The sequence below is a fragment of the Haemaphysalis longicornis genome, unplaced genomic scaffold (assembly GCF_048455015.1).
Source record: "Haemaphysalis longicornis isolate Haplotype H1 unplaced genomic scaffold, Haemaphysalis longicornis Haplotype H1 scaffold_3, whole genome shotgun sequence".
Taxonomy (NCBI): Eukaryota; Metazoa; Arthropoda; class Arachnida; order Ixodida; family Ixodidae; genus Haemaphysalis; species Haemaphysalis longicornis.
Genome location: NW_027526335.1, coordinates 132,125,665 through 132,142,971, shown reverse-complemented (window position 1 = coordinate 132,142,971; position 17,307 = coordinate 132,125,665). Strand labels below are relative to the sequence as shown.

The 17,307-nt window shown below is 45.6% G+C and overlaps 1 protein-coding gene across 3 annotated transcripts in view; it reads left to right on the top strand.

Moving 5' to 3' along the window:
* Positions 1–14,646, top strand: part of LOC144175095 (protein lin-9 homolog) — a 61,327-nt gene extending 46,681 nt beyond the window's left edge. For all 3 annotated transcript variants that reach the window (XM_077704159.1, XM_077704161.1, XM_077704160.1), the window contains exon 16: positions 11,951–14,646. In XM_077704159.1, coding sequence (XP_077560285.1) covers positions 11,951–12,059 — 109 coding nt within the window. In that variant the 3' untranslated portion in view covers positions 12,060–14,646. The remainder of the gene's footprint in view (positions 1–11,950) is intronic.
* Positions 14,647–17,307: the final 2,661 nt, after the last annotated feature.

The following is a 17,307-nucleotide window of genomic DNA, read 5'->3' as shown; positions in this document are numbered from 1 at the left end:
TTTTGTTATCGCCATAGGACAGGTCTTGCCCACCGGTCTTGCCACCGTTGCCACAGGTCTAGGACAGGCCTTGCCTCCGTCAAATCGCAACATACTGTATGGCAAACCAGGCATCGTGGCAGTGGAGCTTCCAAACTCAAGTGGCCAAAACTCAGAAAAAATTAACAAAAAATGTTCAGCGACAGGCTGTTAGGGAGCGGAAGGCACACTGCACGGTACTACCGTAGCGTAGTTTATCTGTTTTGTGGGAACAAAGCAGGAGCTCTTGCTATCTGCAAGACCTCCTAAGGCGGCAGCCTTGGTCAACATGCTAACTTTTGTTTTATGTACATGTCCTGAATAATTGTTATTGCCAACATCACGAAACAGGATGCAGTGGGAAAATTTAAATTTGGATTAAATTGTTTTTTTCTCAGTGAATAAAGCATCATTCGCTGCCGGACAAGTTCTGAGGGCACTAGAAAACGCCAAATCTTTTGAATAAAAGAAACTTGTATGTTATCTCCGTAACCCCCTTAACACTTTCCTGGCCATGGAAAAAGCAGTGATTTTGGCTAGTCCAGCAAATAATCTTTTCCCGGTCGCAAAGAATATGTAACATATAAGTGTATGGTACGAAATGAAGAAGGGTAAATTTCCTTCGTAATGGCAATTGTTTGAAACATGAATGTTTGTGAAAAAAAAAAAGAAAGAAACAAAGCTGCACAGAAAATTTGTGACAAATTAAAATTAGCAGAAACATTGGGGTTGCTCCCTACTGAAAAAGACACAAAAATTGCATACTAGCAGTGCAAAACTCCTGAAAATATGAAATGCTGAACTGTAAAAATTTTTGCCGTACAAAAAAAAAAAGAAAAGAAAGAAGGAAACCCTATTGAGTTTCATGCCTTTGGGGGAAGCAGTTCCTGGAACTTGTCAAACATAGATTAGCTAGACATGCATCGCAGAAAACATTAGTTTACTGTTCCACTCTTGTTCGCAGTACAATTTACAGTTTCGATACTTATGCATTTTCTGGGGCTTGCGTCGAACAAAGGTATCAGGTTCCCGCTGGTTTTACTCACGTTCACTTTCCATATTGAAATCCGATGAATAAAAGGCTAATATCATTCAAAATTTGTGTGTAGGCTTGTCCAAGGGTCTAGGAAAGGCAGCGTTTTTGTGGCGCAGTTGCGATGTCGACACCATTGCCATATCTTCAGAGCGCCCGTGATGTGACTCCCAGTGACGCTTTAAAAATCAGCGCTGCAAAAAAAAAAACATCAAAATTTGATTTTGCAAGCATCGATAAACTACTATCTATTTGAATAGGAGGGGACAGGAAAGTTCTGTTAAGATATCTCCCTACCTACCTTTATGTGCTTTTTCCTGACCAACATTGCAGATTGTGACGATAGCTTAGCTGAATTTGCAGATTTCGCACATTTTGCGCTTGAAATTGATAAAGCTTAAAAAATCAAAGCTTTTTTCGCGTGCGAGAACGATCCACTCGCGCACGCTGGCTGTCTCAATGCAGCTGTGTACACATCCGCACGTCTGCTCGAACGGTGCGTAAGGTGGCCAGCGTTGGCGCTGGCAAAGTGGTTGATTGATTGTGGGGTTTAACGCGCCAGGCTAATTTTGACCCACCTGAGCATCGTTAACGTGCGCCGAAATCTTGAAACATGGGCGTTTTTGCTTTTCGCCTCCATCATAAAAGCAGCCACCGTGGCCAGGATCGAACTCGCGTTCTTGGGCCCAGCACAATGCCTTAGCCACTGAGGCACTGTGGTGGGGTGGTGATAGTGTATGGAAAAACAGCTCAACAGACTGTGATCCGCGTTTCTGTTGCAAGTGGGGGTCAGATATCTGGTGCGATGTTAACCCTAATGCTTTCTTTGGGAGGCTGGCCACGGATGTAGCTGGCCCATCTGAGTGCTTCGAATCCACCGCTGCAGGGGCGTGCTTCATGATTGCTGTAAAAGGCAGACTCCGCCCTCCCACCATGCGCGGATTGGAGCATCGAGCGCTATCCTCGTCTGCAGGCGCCTAACCTGCTCCGAAATGGTGTCTTTGATAAGGCCACCTTAGGGAAAGTTTCTTAAACGTGTGGTGGCCTGTTTTTCTGATCCTCTTACTGACCATTACAAAAGGCTGCCGCTGCCTTAAGGCACAAGTTCAGTTTGCTTTCTGGATAGGAGGATCATGTGTTATCGCTGTTGTGAGCACCCCTCCCCCCCCCTTTCGCTCTTGTTTTTGAATTCCAGAATGCCCAAGTAGGAATGGGGTGTGTTGCACAGTTTGGTGCACAAAGTTTGCGCAGTTTGTCTCAACAATTGAAGGCCAACTGCACTCAGATTTCACCTCGGCCAAATTTACTTTAAACGTACAGTACGTACCACCAAACCAACTGGGATTGGTGGTACGTACTGCCCAATGAAATGCGTTGAAAAGCAGACTGCCCAATGAAATGCCGTTGTTAATTAGTTATAAGCATTTAAAATAGCTCCGTCGCAGGTGACAGTGCACCTGCCGGCGGATCATTGCGGCTGGCCCTGCGCATTTTCTTTCAGCCAGCCAGGATAATCAGTCGAGCTCTGTGGTGAGGGCAAGCCCGTTGCACGCAGGTTTGCCCCAGCAGGCTGGCCGCGTGCCACCGCTCACCCACCGGCTGGAATGTCACTTCAGCCTGGCCCTTATTGCTGCGCTCTCCTCAATTTCGCTTTCAAAATTGTCGATTTTTTATGGGCGTTTGCACTGTGGATACGTGTATTTCAGCTGCATGCTTTGTACCTTGCAGTAAAAAGGCAGACTATATGGAAATAACTGTTTCAGGAGGTTGAAATGTGGACTGCAGTTGCCCTTTAAGGGATTATCAAGGAGGCCAATTGAGCACCTTGATGCAGTAAGGATATCTACTACTATACTTACCCGATTCTAACGCGCCCTGATTCTAATGCACACCCTATTTTGCAGGCGAAAAAAAAAAACGAAAAAAACTTGCACCTCTGATTGGAACGCGCATGGAACTTTGTGATCAAGAAAAACGAATGCGAGAGAAACGGGTGATTTATTTCTCAAAGTAATCTCGCTCGTTGTCACTCTCCAAGAGCTTCTTGTCGTCTTCCGCTGACTGCAACATCTCGTCCTCGGTGCCGTCAAGAGCGTTCGCGATGCCACACTTCTGAACCAACGTTCAACCATGGTCGATGGTATCGTGGCCCACGCCTCGTGCGTCCATCCCGTGAGCGTCTCCAGAGGTGCACCGTTCAGCCGACCGCTCATTGTGAACGCCGGGGGGCCGCTCGTAAGCCACTCGTGGAAGCGGCGTACTTTCGTTGCCGCTGCTGCCATTGCTATTAGCAAGCGCGCAAGCGGAATGATTTGACGATTTGTGTGAACGCCGATAGAACAAAGCCTAGGCGCCTAGGTAGAGTGTACTAGCCCAGGCTTCCTGCATCCGAAAAATTGGAATAATCGTTGCTAAAAGCTTTGGCGCCATCTTGAGATGGCGGGATGAAATTTCCGCTCCGGCAGTTTCAGTTTCGTATCTGATTCTAACGTGCATGCGATTTTTCAGCTTATTTTTCCGGACAAAAAGTGCGCGTTAGTATCAGGTAAGTACGGTACATGTAATTTAAGGAATGACCCCTATATTCAGAAAGCATACTTAACTAATGCCATAACGAAGCCTTTCGTAAGTGTTTGAAAAGGAACAGAATGAGAAAAGGCCGCATTACGCCTCACGAACCTTCCTTAAAGGAGCCATGAAGACAAAACAAAAGGTTGGTTTATTCAAAAGATTGCTTCGTTAGAATCATACCGACACCATTTTTAACGTAAACTTCGCTCAAATAAGCTATATAATTAGGAAAAAAGGGAATGGCCATGCAACCCACTAGCTCATTTCCTGCAACAGAACCTATGATGTAATACCAGCCTGCTCTACGATTGGCAGAGGCCGGCAAAAGCAAATGCAAATTAGGCAGAGATTATAAGCTTTCCGAACGAGCTGTTTTCGTCTAAATGTAATGCATATCCATTTTACAGCAGTAAGACTGGTGCGGTAAACAACTGAAGTTATGAAAATACCCGTAAACATAGAGGTACCAATGCGCGCTGCTGTTGGTACTGGGCGCACTATGCTTGTTTTAGCTGCACAGCAGTCCGACGCTTTGGAGTTGTCTTTCTTATACGACGCTGCCCCATTGGCGCAAGCGCCGTTGCCTTACGTGACCTTGTTTGTCAAACATACCCCATGTTTCACGAAGCGATTACTTTCTACCGTAACAAAAACAAGCCTGGTGTAAATATGGTCAAAAAGGAAGCAACAACGTATTGCTGAGTATGCTAGTGCCATCTGGGAGGTTTGACAGCAAGCAAGCCTGCAAGCCGAATGGCGCACTGGAAGGTCGTTTGCATACGCGCCGTTATGACTTCATTGTAGTCGTCACGAAAACACGATTTGGCGGGAGAATCAAAATTTTAACCTAAATTGATTAATTTTTCAGTGACTACGGCATCATTTGCTGCCGCGCAAGCGCTGGCGACACTGTAAAACACGAAACCTTTCGAATAAAACAAACTTGTATTTTGTCTTCATGGCTCCTTTAAGGCGCACTTATCAAAGGCGCCCTTTTCGACGCATGCTAGGCTCCTGCGAACGAGGCTAGCGCACGATGCGCCAATGCGCACACGGCGTGTGGGCGGTACTTGACCTTTGCGCCAATAGGGAAGAACGCTTCCGTGGCGCCAGCTTCAAAGCGCTCGGATCAGCCAGCTCCGTCTGTAGCCAGTACCTGTAGGGAACTTTAGGCTTAACATCACGGCAGAATACTGATGGCCGCTTGCGCTACTACCACGCATGACTATCTATTGTGTGAATTTTCACCATAGTATCATCCCCTTTCTCGCATGCGTAACTTGGTTTGCCCGATTGGTTTCATTCGGGCAAACGGCGACAAACTGTACCTGCACCTGTCAGTGTCATTCTATGTGCGGAGGCAGCGCCATGGAGCCGGTGCTGGCCGCATCGCCCGCCGGTTCAGCCGACGGGCCGGTGTGCGGGTGTGTGCACGGCCGCGTCAGGGCGGCAGGCATGTGCGCGGATCGTTTTTGCTCGCAGAAAGCGCTCTATTAATAGTTTGCAGTTTTATGAATTTCCCACGAATTACGTGTGAAATCGGACACCCCAGCGAAGCTATTATAGTAGTCTGCAATGTCAATCGCGAAAAGGCGCACTTAAGTTAGTTCGGGAGCTACCTTAAAGGGACACTGAAGTGATATGTAAACATAGCGGGATTACTAGTGCAAATTGTAGTCCGGAGTCCCCAGGCCATGTTTCGACCACTCTAGGCGCGTTTACGCGATTTTATTTAGTAGAAAAACTAATTCGAAAATGCTGTCCTCCTCTCTTTACGCTCGCCCATTTTCTGTGGCGTTTTCGTGTGACGTCAGGAGGGGATGAGCTGGCAATTGGCTGCGCCACGGCTGCGCTACTGCACGGCTCCCCGGCCGACAGAGTCAGTCGGCCCAGCGTTTCGTCCGCCGGCCGCCTGCGGGTCGTCGCAATCAAGGAGGTTAAAAAAAAATTGCTTGGTCGCAATTCGTTCGCTTAGTTGAAACGAAGCCAGGACACGTTTGTGAATGGAAGAATGTGCCTTTCTTTACTTGGTTTGTTTGTACACTGTATCTAGCTCCAAGTCAAGGTCACACAAGCGCACATCGACGCTTCGCTGACTGGTACGCCAGTAGGAATACTAAGGAAATAAAATCAACTGATATTTTTACCGTACAGCGTAAAACTAGGGCGCGGGAAGCACTTTGTTGCGCTGGGCGAACAAGCACAGCGGTCAGCAGCACGACTACGCATCTGCGAACGCTTTTCGGTCTACGAAATGCAATTGCTAGACGTGAGCTACTGTGGAAACTCGGGCGATGCTTACTGCACGATCGCAGTACAACAAATAGTCACCTAAGCTGCTTGAAATACCAAAACTAAATAAAAGTGTAAACCGGTTGTACAATATATACCCTATATTAGCAAGGCCCTCGCGTCCCGCTCCGTGGCTCAGTGGTCTGGGGCGCTGGGTATGTCACCGCAAATGTTTTGCAAGTCACGAGTTCGAATCCCCGCGGGTGCGTGCTTTTTTTTTTGTAAGTTAACTTTTTTGTTTTCTTCCGATGTTTTCTATATTGAGTTCACCTTTTTTTGGGCCGCAGTGTTCATGGCTACACAAACTAGTTCACAAAACGCGCGCAGGCTGGCACTGGCGCGCTATCGAGTTCTCGTTGGCGTGCTGTTGCCATAAGCACCGACTGCTTGCAGGCAGTGGGCACAGGCCAGAATGAATAGACCCTTGGCCTGGTGCGAACACGCTTTTTACGATACAGGCATGAGGGAGGCAAGTTCCAAATATGGGGGAAAAGCGCATGACATTTGGGCGTCTGCGGGTACGTGGAGGGCGTTCATGCACTGCGTAGGTCTCGGCTAGTGAATGCTACGACTACAAGCCATCCTGGGAGGCTTATCTTGTGCATTTTACAGCCGACAACATGGCAGAAACGCGGTACGATGATTACTGAGATATTGAGAATGCCCATCCAACAACGCCATTGGTTATGTTTTACAGAACCGAAACCGAAACCGAAACTTGTGTGATTGCTAACCTTGGGCATCGTCCAATCACGGCGCCCCTCCTCCCAACGTCACAGCCTTAGTTGGTGCGGCCGCCGCAAACTGCGCATGGTAGTTTTTCTTTTTTCGCGCTTTGTAAAATAATTACCGATTTGTCAACCGGATAAACGATGAAAAGTGTGCTAATTTGAGCCAGTCTACGCAGTGCAAGCAAAAACGGGAGCTTGACAAATTCACTTCAGTGTCCCTTTAAGGGGGGACGCGGGTGTTAGAATGGTCCAAAATCGCGAAAATACGCATTTTGGGAAAAACACATTTTTGAAGTCTTTGTACCTTCAAGCACCTACTCTAAAAGTTTCACCGCTGAATTTGATCGGGAATAATCTCAAAAACGACTTTGAAAACGCAGCGGGAGCCGCAAAACGCCGAAAAACGGGCTAAAAAAGCTTGAACTTCGCGCGCGCGCCACACTCGAAGCAGACTGCCGGCGGCGGCCATCTTGGGCTCGCTTTGTAGCTGATTTCTTTGTGCGTATTTTGCGCCAACTCAAAATGGCGTCGCATGAGGAGAACGAGCGGTACCGCCTATTTACCGAAGGTCGTTTCGGAGCCGCTGATTGGCAGGAGCAGGCACGCTCGAGTCGAGCACCCCCATAGAGTTTCATACAATAATAACTAGAGGGGAAACTGGCGCTAGTGTCAACGCGTACATGGCAGCGGCGCTTACGCTTCAATGGGAATGATGGGTAATTGTGGAACCGGATTGCGTAGGATCGAAACAAGCTTCTGGCTGCGCAAATTGTGTTTTTTGACAAAAAAACTCTTATTGTCCGGTTATCCGTTTACAAATTACAAAGCGAACAAAAAAGTTAGTGACGAAAAACTGGTTTTGTACGAAATAAAACGCGGCGTTAAATAAAAAGCAGACGCGGAGTCGAGGAGGTTTGCGGAGCAGGTTTGCCATTTGCCGCCAAATACAGCAGGACGCGGACTTCTTTAAAAACTACTTGTAAAAAGTTTCGGCGCTGGTGGTTTGTAATAGGAAGCGAAAAGTTTTGTGCTCATAAAAAAAAAAGAAACCGATTACCTTTGTAGAAGTTATTCTTGCCTGAATAGTGACATTCATCAAGCTGCGTTCCTATCAACCGCCGATACTGCTGGTCTACGTTGTAGTGGTTGTAGGAGCCGGCGTTCGCATGGTAGGCACGGTAGGTGTGGCTGTTCCAAGCGATTCGCAACCGTCGTTAGCTTCGACAATACATTGCTCTGCCGAATAAGCAGCGCCGCAACTCCTTATTCGCAGACAACTTCGCCGCACAGAGCCCGTCGTTTGTGTTTTCGTGCTCGCTGCGCCGGCAACGAATTGATAACCCACCCAATTCGCAACTCTAGTTATAAAACTTTCTACTCAGGGTGGCGTCAGTGCGCGCGCGGCATGTAGTTCAAGGAGAAACGTATTTTGATATATTCTTCCAACACCCCGCATAGGCAAATGCGTTCATGGAAATCCAAAACGAAAACGAAACTGCCTGCAATCCATAGTAACTTCCGCAAGCCATTGAGCGCCAATCCGAATCCACAACTACCCATCACGCCCATTGAGGCGTACGATCGCAGCGCCAGTTTCCCCTCTAGTTATTTGTATGAAACTCTATGGAGCACCCCGTTCCGCGTCTCTGATTGGCCGGCGCCATTGAGCTGCCATTTTTTTTTCGTTTTGTTTTTGCAGGCGCGCGTTCGGCGCCGCAGTATTTTCAATTCAGGTGTGTTTTCTTTGCCGTTAGTGACTGCAATTCTGTCACAACGTCTTTACGTCTCGCGCCGCAATGCCTGGAGACTTTTACCTCAAGGAACTACGCGCTGCAAGCGTACGGAAACACGATGGAAGACGCCGTAGACGGCGGTGCCGAGATCGCCTGTCACGTACGAATCTGGTCCGAGAAGCGCCGCGTGAAAACGTCCGGATTTAGTTAGCTGTTGTGCTTTGGTCTCATTTGTGAAAAACAAAGTTGGCAGCACAATATGTTTGTGCTTTTCTTTAGTTTGCATAGACATTGAAGGAAGTGCAAAGTAGGAACTACCATACTTGAAGTTCAGCCAGGAGTGCAGTTTTCCAGCGCTGTTTACAAAAGTTTTTCATTACTTGCATAGAGCCTTCCTGATTATTTTTGTGGTACGGTCGCATATTTGTTTTTTGTTTTTCTTGAAGAACAGAGTGACACGGCGCTTTTTATATTGGGCCATGCTGTAGCAAGAGTTAGAAACTAAAGATGCATTTCTCTCTTATTTTGCGATGTCATGCTCTGCCTGAGTGTTTCACTATCAGGCTTTTGACCTAGGGTGATAAGACTGGTATCATTTAATTATTAGATCTAGCAGGTGATGCTGTTTTTATCACTCTGGTATCTATCGCCAAATTGTCTAGCAGGTGATGCTGTTTTTATCACTCTGGTATTCATCGCCAAATTGAAGTCCACTTGCAGCTCTAGTTTATTTTGTGAGGTCACGCTTTTCCTTGCGGGGTGTTTCCTTATCTTACTCTTGAGCCAAGATAACAAGACTGGTTTAGTTTCATTTGTATTGAATTGGTCTAGCAGCTGATGCTATTTGCATCACTGAAGCATTGATGACCAAAGTGCATTTCACCTACAGCCTTGCTGTAGGTTTGAGATGCATTGCAGGACAATCTAGTTCTGGGTGGCTGCTGTGCTTCAGTCTCATTGGTACCGCAAAAATAACAACAGCACATGGTAATTGTGCCTTTCTGTATTCTGTAAAGACACAGATGAGGATATACAGTTTCTGAGGTGTAACAGTAGAAAATTTAATTTTCCTTTGCAATTTGTATGGTATTCGTGTGAATTTACGTCAATCTTTTCAGAGTTATTTTTGTGTTACAGTCATACTTGGTATGCTTTTCTTCGTGAAGAATAGAGCTACAAAATGATGCTATTTATATTGTTGTAGCTATGCTGTAGCAAAAGTTATCGTGATCTGGATCTTCAAATGCATTTTTCTCGGTTTCTTTTTTTGCAAGACCAAGCTCTGCCTTACGGGGGTTTTTGTAATGTTGCTCTTGGGCTAGGATGACAAGACTGGTACCATTGTATTCGTACTGAATTGATCTAGGGGGTGATGCTATTTTTATTGCTCTGTCATTGTTTACCTATTTGCAGAAATTAATAAAAATTAGGCAATTTTATACGAATTGCTGATATCAAATGTTCACCTCTTTCATGCTTTGCAAAAGTCCAAAATTAATAAAAATAGCATAGCCCCCCAGAGTAGACCTTTGGCATTATGTCCGTATAAATCATCATTGAGTTTCCTAAAGCGAAATTGCTCTAAACCCCCGTAAGAAATGCCTCAATAAATAAATTTAAAAGTGTTGTATTTCTTGAACAAATGAAGCTATGTCAAAACCAATTGCATATTTGAAATCAGTGTTAAAAACTGCTTAAGACTGCCAATTTTCATCTAGCTGGCACTAATAATAAAAAAAATTGTCTAAAGACCCACCTCCCCCCTTAAGTAGCACTTACTTTTCGGTGCGATAATTTTGCGAAAAGACAAACTTTAAGCATAAGTTTGGTTCTTTAAATGCGTTAAGGCGCCAAAAAGTGTCCGAAGGGAAAAGTTCTACTTAAAGGTGTTGTGCCACCAAATTTTAACTCTGTAAAAAGCCTGCTGTGGGCTTCCTCTGCATGCAACGACCCTCAACACGAAGTGCTGGGTACAGCAAGCGCTTAATATATATTTTAATTCGCTTCTAAAAATTACCTAAATGCTCTTCTGGAAATCGGGACCCATCGCTAGCGCCACTAACCATGACGTCAGTGAATTGCCAGCACAGTAAAGTTTGTGACGTCATACAACGTTAGCGACTCGAGCGACGTCAACGTGAACTCCAGTTACCACAGTTTGGTCGCTTGGTCGTATCGACACACTATGCCGATACGAAGGCGACGCCGACGAGTCGCCAAAACATCGGCCAACTGCCGAATTGCCAGACCGCGTTGTCACACTACGCCGACGGCGACACAAACACGTCGGCCGATGGAAAGTCGCCGTAGTGTGACTGACTCGCCGACCGAAGACGCCAACAGAACCGGTCGCCTGACTGGTCGCACGACGCGTCGTTAATCGACCGAGAAGCGAAAACTGCGCCCCGACAACATTCGTGCCGCAATGAACGCGGCTCTATTTTGTTAGTTTCTGGAGGGTAATAAACTCAGTAAGTTCCATTAAGCCCATACAACTCAACACTAGCGCTAATGCGATTTGTATTTTGGCGTTCGACGCTTCGGCCGTGCTCTTCGGCGACGCCGCTACCCCGGAATGCGTGTGCGATCGGCTCGCCTGTAGAAAATATAAGGTCAGTTTCGTGCAGAAGAACAGTTACGTAAGGTAATTTGGGTAATAAGAGATCAGTATCGGCAGAGGTTTTTAACGTAAAACGTAAAACCAAAGTACAGCAAGCACTATCCCTTCAGTGCAAAATCGCAGCCGCAGCCGGGCACACTTATTTTTGCGCGCGCTTTCGCAGAAGAGCAGAGTTGATAGCGATAAGCTGTCGTGGGGGCTTCGCGGAACCTTGCTGCGCAAGCGCTATTTAAGAAATTTGAGTTTACAAGTCAGGAATTCTGTAAACTAGCTAGTAAACACCAACGTACGACTGCAAGGATGGGCCTCCATCTAGTACACCGGCTATATCGTGGTGCGAAACCCGTGTGTTCGCTGGCTCAGTGGTCTCGCGCGTTCCGCCCGTACGGTCAACGTTGCGGGTTCGATTCGCGGCGGGGGGCAACTTTTTTAGCATTATTATGGTTTGCATATCCATGGGTTTCATTTGTCTGCATCTGAGGATGCAGACAAAGAATCCGCGTCGGAGCTGTCGCGGCTTGACGTGACGAGTCGGCGTGTTTACTTCCGTGGTGAAGCACGTATGTGGGGGAGCAGACGCCGCAGTAAAGTCGCAACGTACCGCAGCGCCGCCGTGGCAGAGCCTCCTCGCAACACTGTGACGTTACTGCTTCAATCGGCGCCCAGAAACCGAAACCGAATCCTGTTCACATGAATCGTGCGATAATAAATTTTTTACTCAGAATATGCGCATGTGAGAGCATGTATCATGCTTTCTAACGAATTATAAAACGTTTGCAACAAAGAATGCACAAGCAACAAATTTGGTGGCACAACACCTTTAAGTTAGGTTTGTGAATACGGGGGTGAGACCATCTTGATGGTCATGAAAGAGAATGCATTGCAAGTTGTGACAACTGACAACTGCATGTCTTTTTTTTTTTTTTTTCCCTCCTTTTTTGTCTTCCTGCAGGCTGTTCGAGAACAAAGTTCAAATACATGTCAACCACATCCAGAACGGCCTCAGTCAACTGGGGAGCCTGTACGCGTTCACGTCTTCGTCTCACAACGTCGCCGTTTAACCGCACCACCGCACCACTACTACTACTACTACTACCCTTCGCTTGGCCAGCTTTTCCGATGACGGCAAGAGGCTGTCTGGGCCTCGGCAGCGGATGTCATCGTCTTCATCGTTCACTCGCTCGTGGCCCCCAGGGCACTCTCGGCCTCTACACCAGCCTTCCTGCACTCTCCGCTCGAGAGGTGATGTGGCCGAATGGAGGCACCGTTTCGTGACACACATTACCTCTGTCATTGAAGGTGCGCGCGGTAGCACCTAGCACTCCCAGATTAGAAGAAGTCAGATGCGTATCGGAGAGTTACACCAGGCCAGTGCGTGAACGGCGCGCCCGCACGCACACGAGTTTGAGCAGGGTTGTACACCGGTCACGTGTATCGAGCCAGTCGTTACAGCACTAGCTTTTCCAGGCCTGCCATAACTCTCTACCCACTGTGAAAGTCGGATAACAACACCGTCCTGGTGTTGTTATGTACAGTTGCTTCAGCAATGCCCTGGTTTTTGTTTGTTTGTTTGGTTTTAAGTAAATTGTGAGCACACTTGTTTGTTTTTGTCAAAAAGCGCACAGCGTGACAAGTGGGAGGAGAAATATGTAGGCACGTGGTGGACATGGTTGAAAGCTCCTGGTTTTGGCTGACTGTAGATGTGAGCTAGAAGTGCTCTGGGGAGGCCCGGTTCGCGACGAAAACACATACAAATTGCTGAGTTACAATTTCGGTGTGTTTATCGTGTTTTGTAGTTGTTAGCGATTGTCATCATCATCATCACCATCATCGTGTACATTACATTAAATGCATGCGCTTTGGTTTCCTCCTGAACCGAGTTAGCAGCAGTCTGATAGAAATGCAAAGCTGCCTGCATCAGCTGCTGTACTTGTCTTTTTTATAGCACCTTGTGGAATGTATTGTGTGTGTAAATAGTGTTCTCATTTGCGGCGCGTAACGGCGCTTGTTGAAGCCACTATGAAGTCATTGTCGCTAACATAGGCTTGAGCTTTTCTAATTTCTATTTTTGTTTTTGTTTTTTTACCCCTGAAGCAGCACACTCATTGGACTTGCTTGCTTGCTATATACAATTTTGTTTTCTATTGGGCCATCTTGCCTGTGGTAATGAGAAATGTTTGCAGAGGCCAATTTTGGCGCCATCTCGACGAGCTTGTTTTCGAACTGCTTTCATTTGTCTGCCAACCCGTCCGAATAATAGTGACGTGCTTAAAGTTGGATGGGGTTCTTTGGGGTTTCATTTGGTATCTGTCCGCAATTGGTTTTGATGTTTTTGTCTTAAGAAGGGCTGTTAGAAATAGATGAGCAGCTACTTCATTCTGGGGGGCAGTTCTCTAATCGTGGTAATTTTAAAACCGAGGCAATACATGTTTGCTGGGCAGATCAGTTACAGCTGCTAAACGCATAAAATTTTCTTCTGCTTGGTGGTAAAAGGCGAAATTGCTGGCTCTGGCACATCTGTGCTGATTACAGAAAGTTTGGCAAGGAAATGCCGTTGTCTAGTGTTGCAAAGGTTTTTGGGGGGATCATTTCTAAAAGAGGCATTCTGTTAGCCATGGCAAAAAACAAATTTACGAAAGGAATGTCAGAAATGATATGAAATGATTGTTATAGTACCATTCCTGGATGGAACCCTAATTTGATGAAGTATAGCAAAAATAATTGCAGCAAATTTCCACCCCAAATTCTCCAGCTTTGTGTATTGCTGTATGAGCCTACATGCTGTATGGGCCTGGTTGCCTTCCAGTTAATTGAGCTAAATTTTTCTCCAATAAACCCTCCTCTCTCTCTCTCTCTCTTTTTTTTTTCATCTTTTGTTTTGTGTTGTTCAGATGCTTGTCACAGCCATCGGCAGGATTTTTTGTCAGGCAGTTTGTCTCAAATTCACGCTTTTTCCCTCAGAAGCAGTGCTGACAGAATTGCAGTTTTCTTATTCAAAAGACTTGGCATCTTTGCTGTAAAAAAGAAAAAGAATATATCTATATATATTAGTGATAATGAGGCAGAAAACTTCATGCATCCTGAAAACAAGCCTTCGTATGTCGTGGCAGTTGTATTATAAAGGTGATAGTAGTCTTGTATAAACTTTTGTCCCCTCTTTTGCGAGCGAATTTCGGCCTGCGCGTTTTTAGCCTCGGAGAAAAGTGTTGCTGGCTGGCAGGCGCCTTTGAAGCGGAGGCTCGGGGAAAGGGTTACACTTTATGTGCAAGGCAGTTTTTGAGCTGTGTTTTGTTGCAATAAAGCTTTTATTTATTTTCTGCAGAGCCTCTAGGCCAACTGCCGCAATCATACGAGTCAGCAGCGAGTCTTGCATCCTAATTTTTGTGTCCACCTTACCGTTTTGTGTCCTTTCCTTCAGATCCAGCAATTGTGTACTGTGTGGTGTACAGAGGGATGCTTGTTGTGCATAGGGTTTTTTTTAGATTTACTTTATTTTCTGTGCAAATGGCTGTGCAAAAACGGGAAATAGTGGGCACCTCTTATTAAAAGCTTACTAAATAAGACTAATGAAATCACGTCAATCATTTTTTGTTTTAAAGGCAACTAATTAAATTTTTTCAATCACTTTTTGTCGAGAGGTGAATCATAGTGCGGCTTAAACCTTTGTCAGAATAGATATTTCATCATTACCGTGTGTCTCTTTGCACAACCTAACCGTATCCAGTCTAATCGACAGGCATGGAATGCCTAGGTTTTATTCTTGATTTCCTGAAAGGCAGTAGCAATTGCTGAACAGGTGGTGAAGCGCTTTTATTAAAGGTAGTGAATGATTTGCATCACAAACACATGCTTAGGAACGCAGTTTGTGACATCGGCATTCTCGTTTGCTGTGTTGCACATTCATTTTTGGCAGCTAAACGTTTACTTTTTGTTTGGGTTCAAAAATTAAGACTTTTTATGGACAATAAAGGGGGAGGGAAAAATCTACCAGAAAAAACAGTGCGTGCTGCAATTAAAAATCATGAAGTTACAATGTCGGCAAGAAAAAATTCACAATAAATGCACCGTCAAATCAAGTTTTTCATCTCATATTCAGGTGCTAAGGAGGGTAAGAAATATAATGGGATTATTGTGAACATGATAAAGAGAGAAGTCTGTATGTGATTGTGAAAAACTATTGAGCGTGGTTATGGCAGCATCCTTTTTTTTGTGCATACAGCTTGCTCCATCTGTGAGCAATATACGATTCGTGCTGCAAGAATGTCTAGTGGTTGTTTTGATGTACGAAGGCATAGAAAGCTTACGATTGACTACAGCATCGGGATCTCCTGACATCCCATATTTCCTGAAGCCATCTTAAGGGCTTCATTTTGCCATCTTTACTGAAGCTATGCTTTTGGCCTGAATGGTTCAGGTGCTTCCACTGGTCCTTGCAGTACATCACTCTTTAATCTTTAAGAAATTCATCAGTTAGTGGCTATATAAATGTTGACTACCCAGTTTCCAGATGGCGTAGCATTGGTAGTTGATCTGATAGTGATTCGCTATATCAATTTTCGGCATTTGTTATGCACAGCTGAAACACAGTCATATTAGCTGATACAGCTGGCTTCCCGTAAGTTAATTTGCAAACTTCAGCATTGCACAGCTCTGGACTTCATTTTTAGGTGTCACCATTGCACTTTTTGCGACTTTAGGCTGACAAGGTCGCGGGCAAGTGACTGAATTTTTTTTCCCCAATTCATGCAAACTGTAGAAACGTCCCTTGGACAAGCATCCCTTGGCACTGAAGTATCATTGGTCCATTGTGGACAGCTCGGTTGGAGGCTTTTTCCAGTGTTGTATGGCGTAACTATTTTGTATTGTCTTGCCTTCGCTTTTGTACAGCTCCCAATGCTTTGCTGAAATGTGCACCAGTGCTTACCTGACACGACGTTTAGATGTTACGACCAGTACAGAACCCGCAGTTTATTGCGTTGGTGCAAACTATCCTGGGGAACAGTACGGTGATGTTTCGGCATCATGGCCAAGATTGAGACGTAGCCCCAAATACGAAGACTTGAGAATGCAAGCGAGGACGTGTGACGTGAAAACAGTGACGGCTAGCTGTAGTAACGCCTTTGTGCTGTTAGTGGTGCAATCTACAGCCGCTTATTTAATACTGCGGTTCATCTTAGGTGAGGTCTGAATGCACAACCTTGCAATGGCTGTGCACATTTTGAGATTGTCTGCAACAAGGGAAACTACCTTCGTATCTACTGCCGCAATTGATATGCTAGTTAGATCAATGGAATGAACCCACTTGATCTATTACTTCAAAAAAAAAAAATAAGCAGAAGTGTACCTTATAAAATTATTTTCCCTCTAAATCCTGTCTCTTAAAAGGCAGCGACAAATTTTTCAGGTTTTTGCAAGGGGACAGAAAAAACGAACTGAAGGTAGTTTCTTACCCAGAGAGTTAAAACATGTAGATATGATGTCAGCCTCGAGCAAGGTTTGTTTAATCAAAAAGAAGTCACTTGCATTCATGAAGCGGCAGAAGGATATTCGGGTATTGTGACAGTTTCTTCTAGCGTAGCAATTACTGCGCATGTTCTTCGCTAATTTGCTCTCAAAGGGAACCCATTCTGATGCCGTCTAAGAATGCCATTTGAGGTAGGAGAATGATCCAAGAGCAGGGGGAGTGAGTGACAATGTGTGGCAGTGGAGTTGGTCCCGAAGACACTGTACTGCTCTGAATAGCTTGCCTCATTTCCTCAAACTCTTCCACAACAACTGCTTATCTTTTTGGGCGAGAGACAAGTGCTTTTTACGCTTTTCTGTTGCCAGACTGCGAGTGCATGCTTGCTCAGCGGTGTGTGACCGAGCATCTTCCAATTGCTGCTCGATACAAATGTGTCCTTGGGCATTGTAGCAGGCCGTTTATGCCTTTCGTGAGACTGACTTGCTTTTTGCCGATTGTGTGCAGTAAGTGCTTAACTGGCCAGTTCCCGAGCACATTGGATTTCCAGGTGCGAGACGATTGTGTGCGCTTTAGTACGACAGGTAAGGGTAGAGGTGTACTGCTTTGTAATTAATGTTATCCTATTGATTGTGAGCTCTGCACTGACAAAAAATGACTAGAGGTATTTTGCGATGAAAATAAAAGTTTATTTACATGTATCATGAGTGTGAGACTGTCTCTGTTTCCTATTTCGTGCAGCCAGGCACCACTGGCTGTTCGGGAGAAATGGGAAGGCTGTTGTCATGCTGTACTGGCACCGTTCGATGGAGACATACCCTATCTCCCCCTTAAAGAAAAAGAGAACA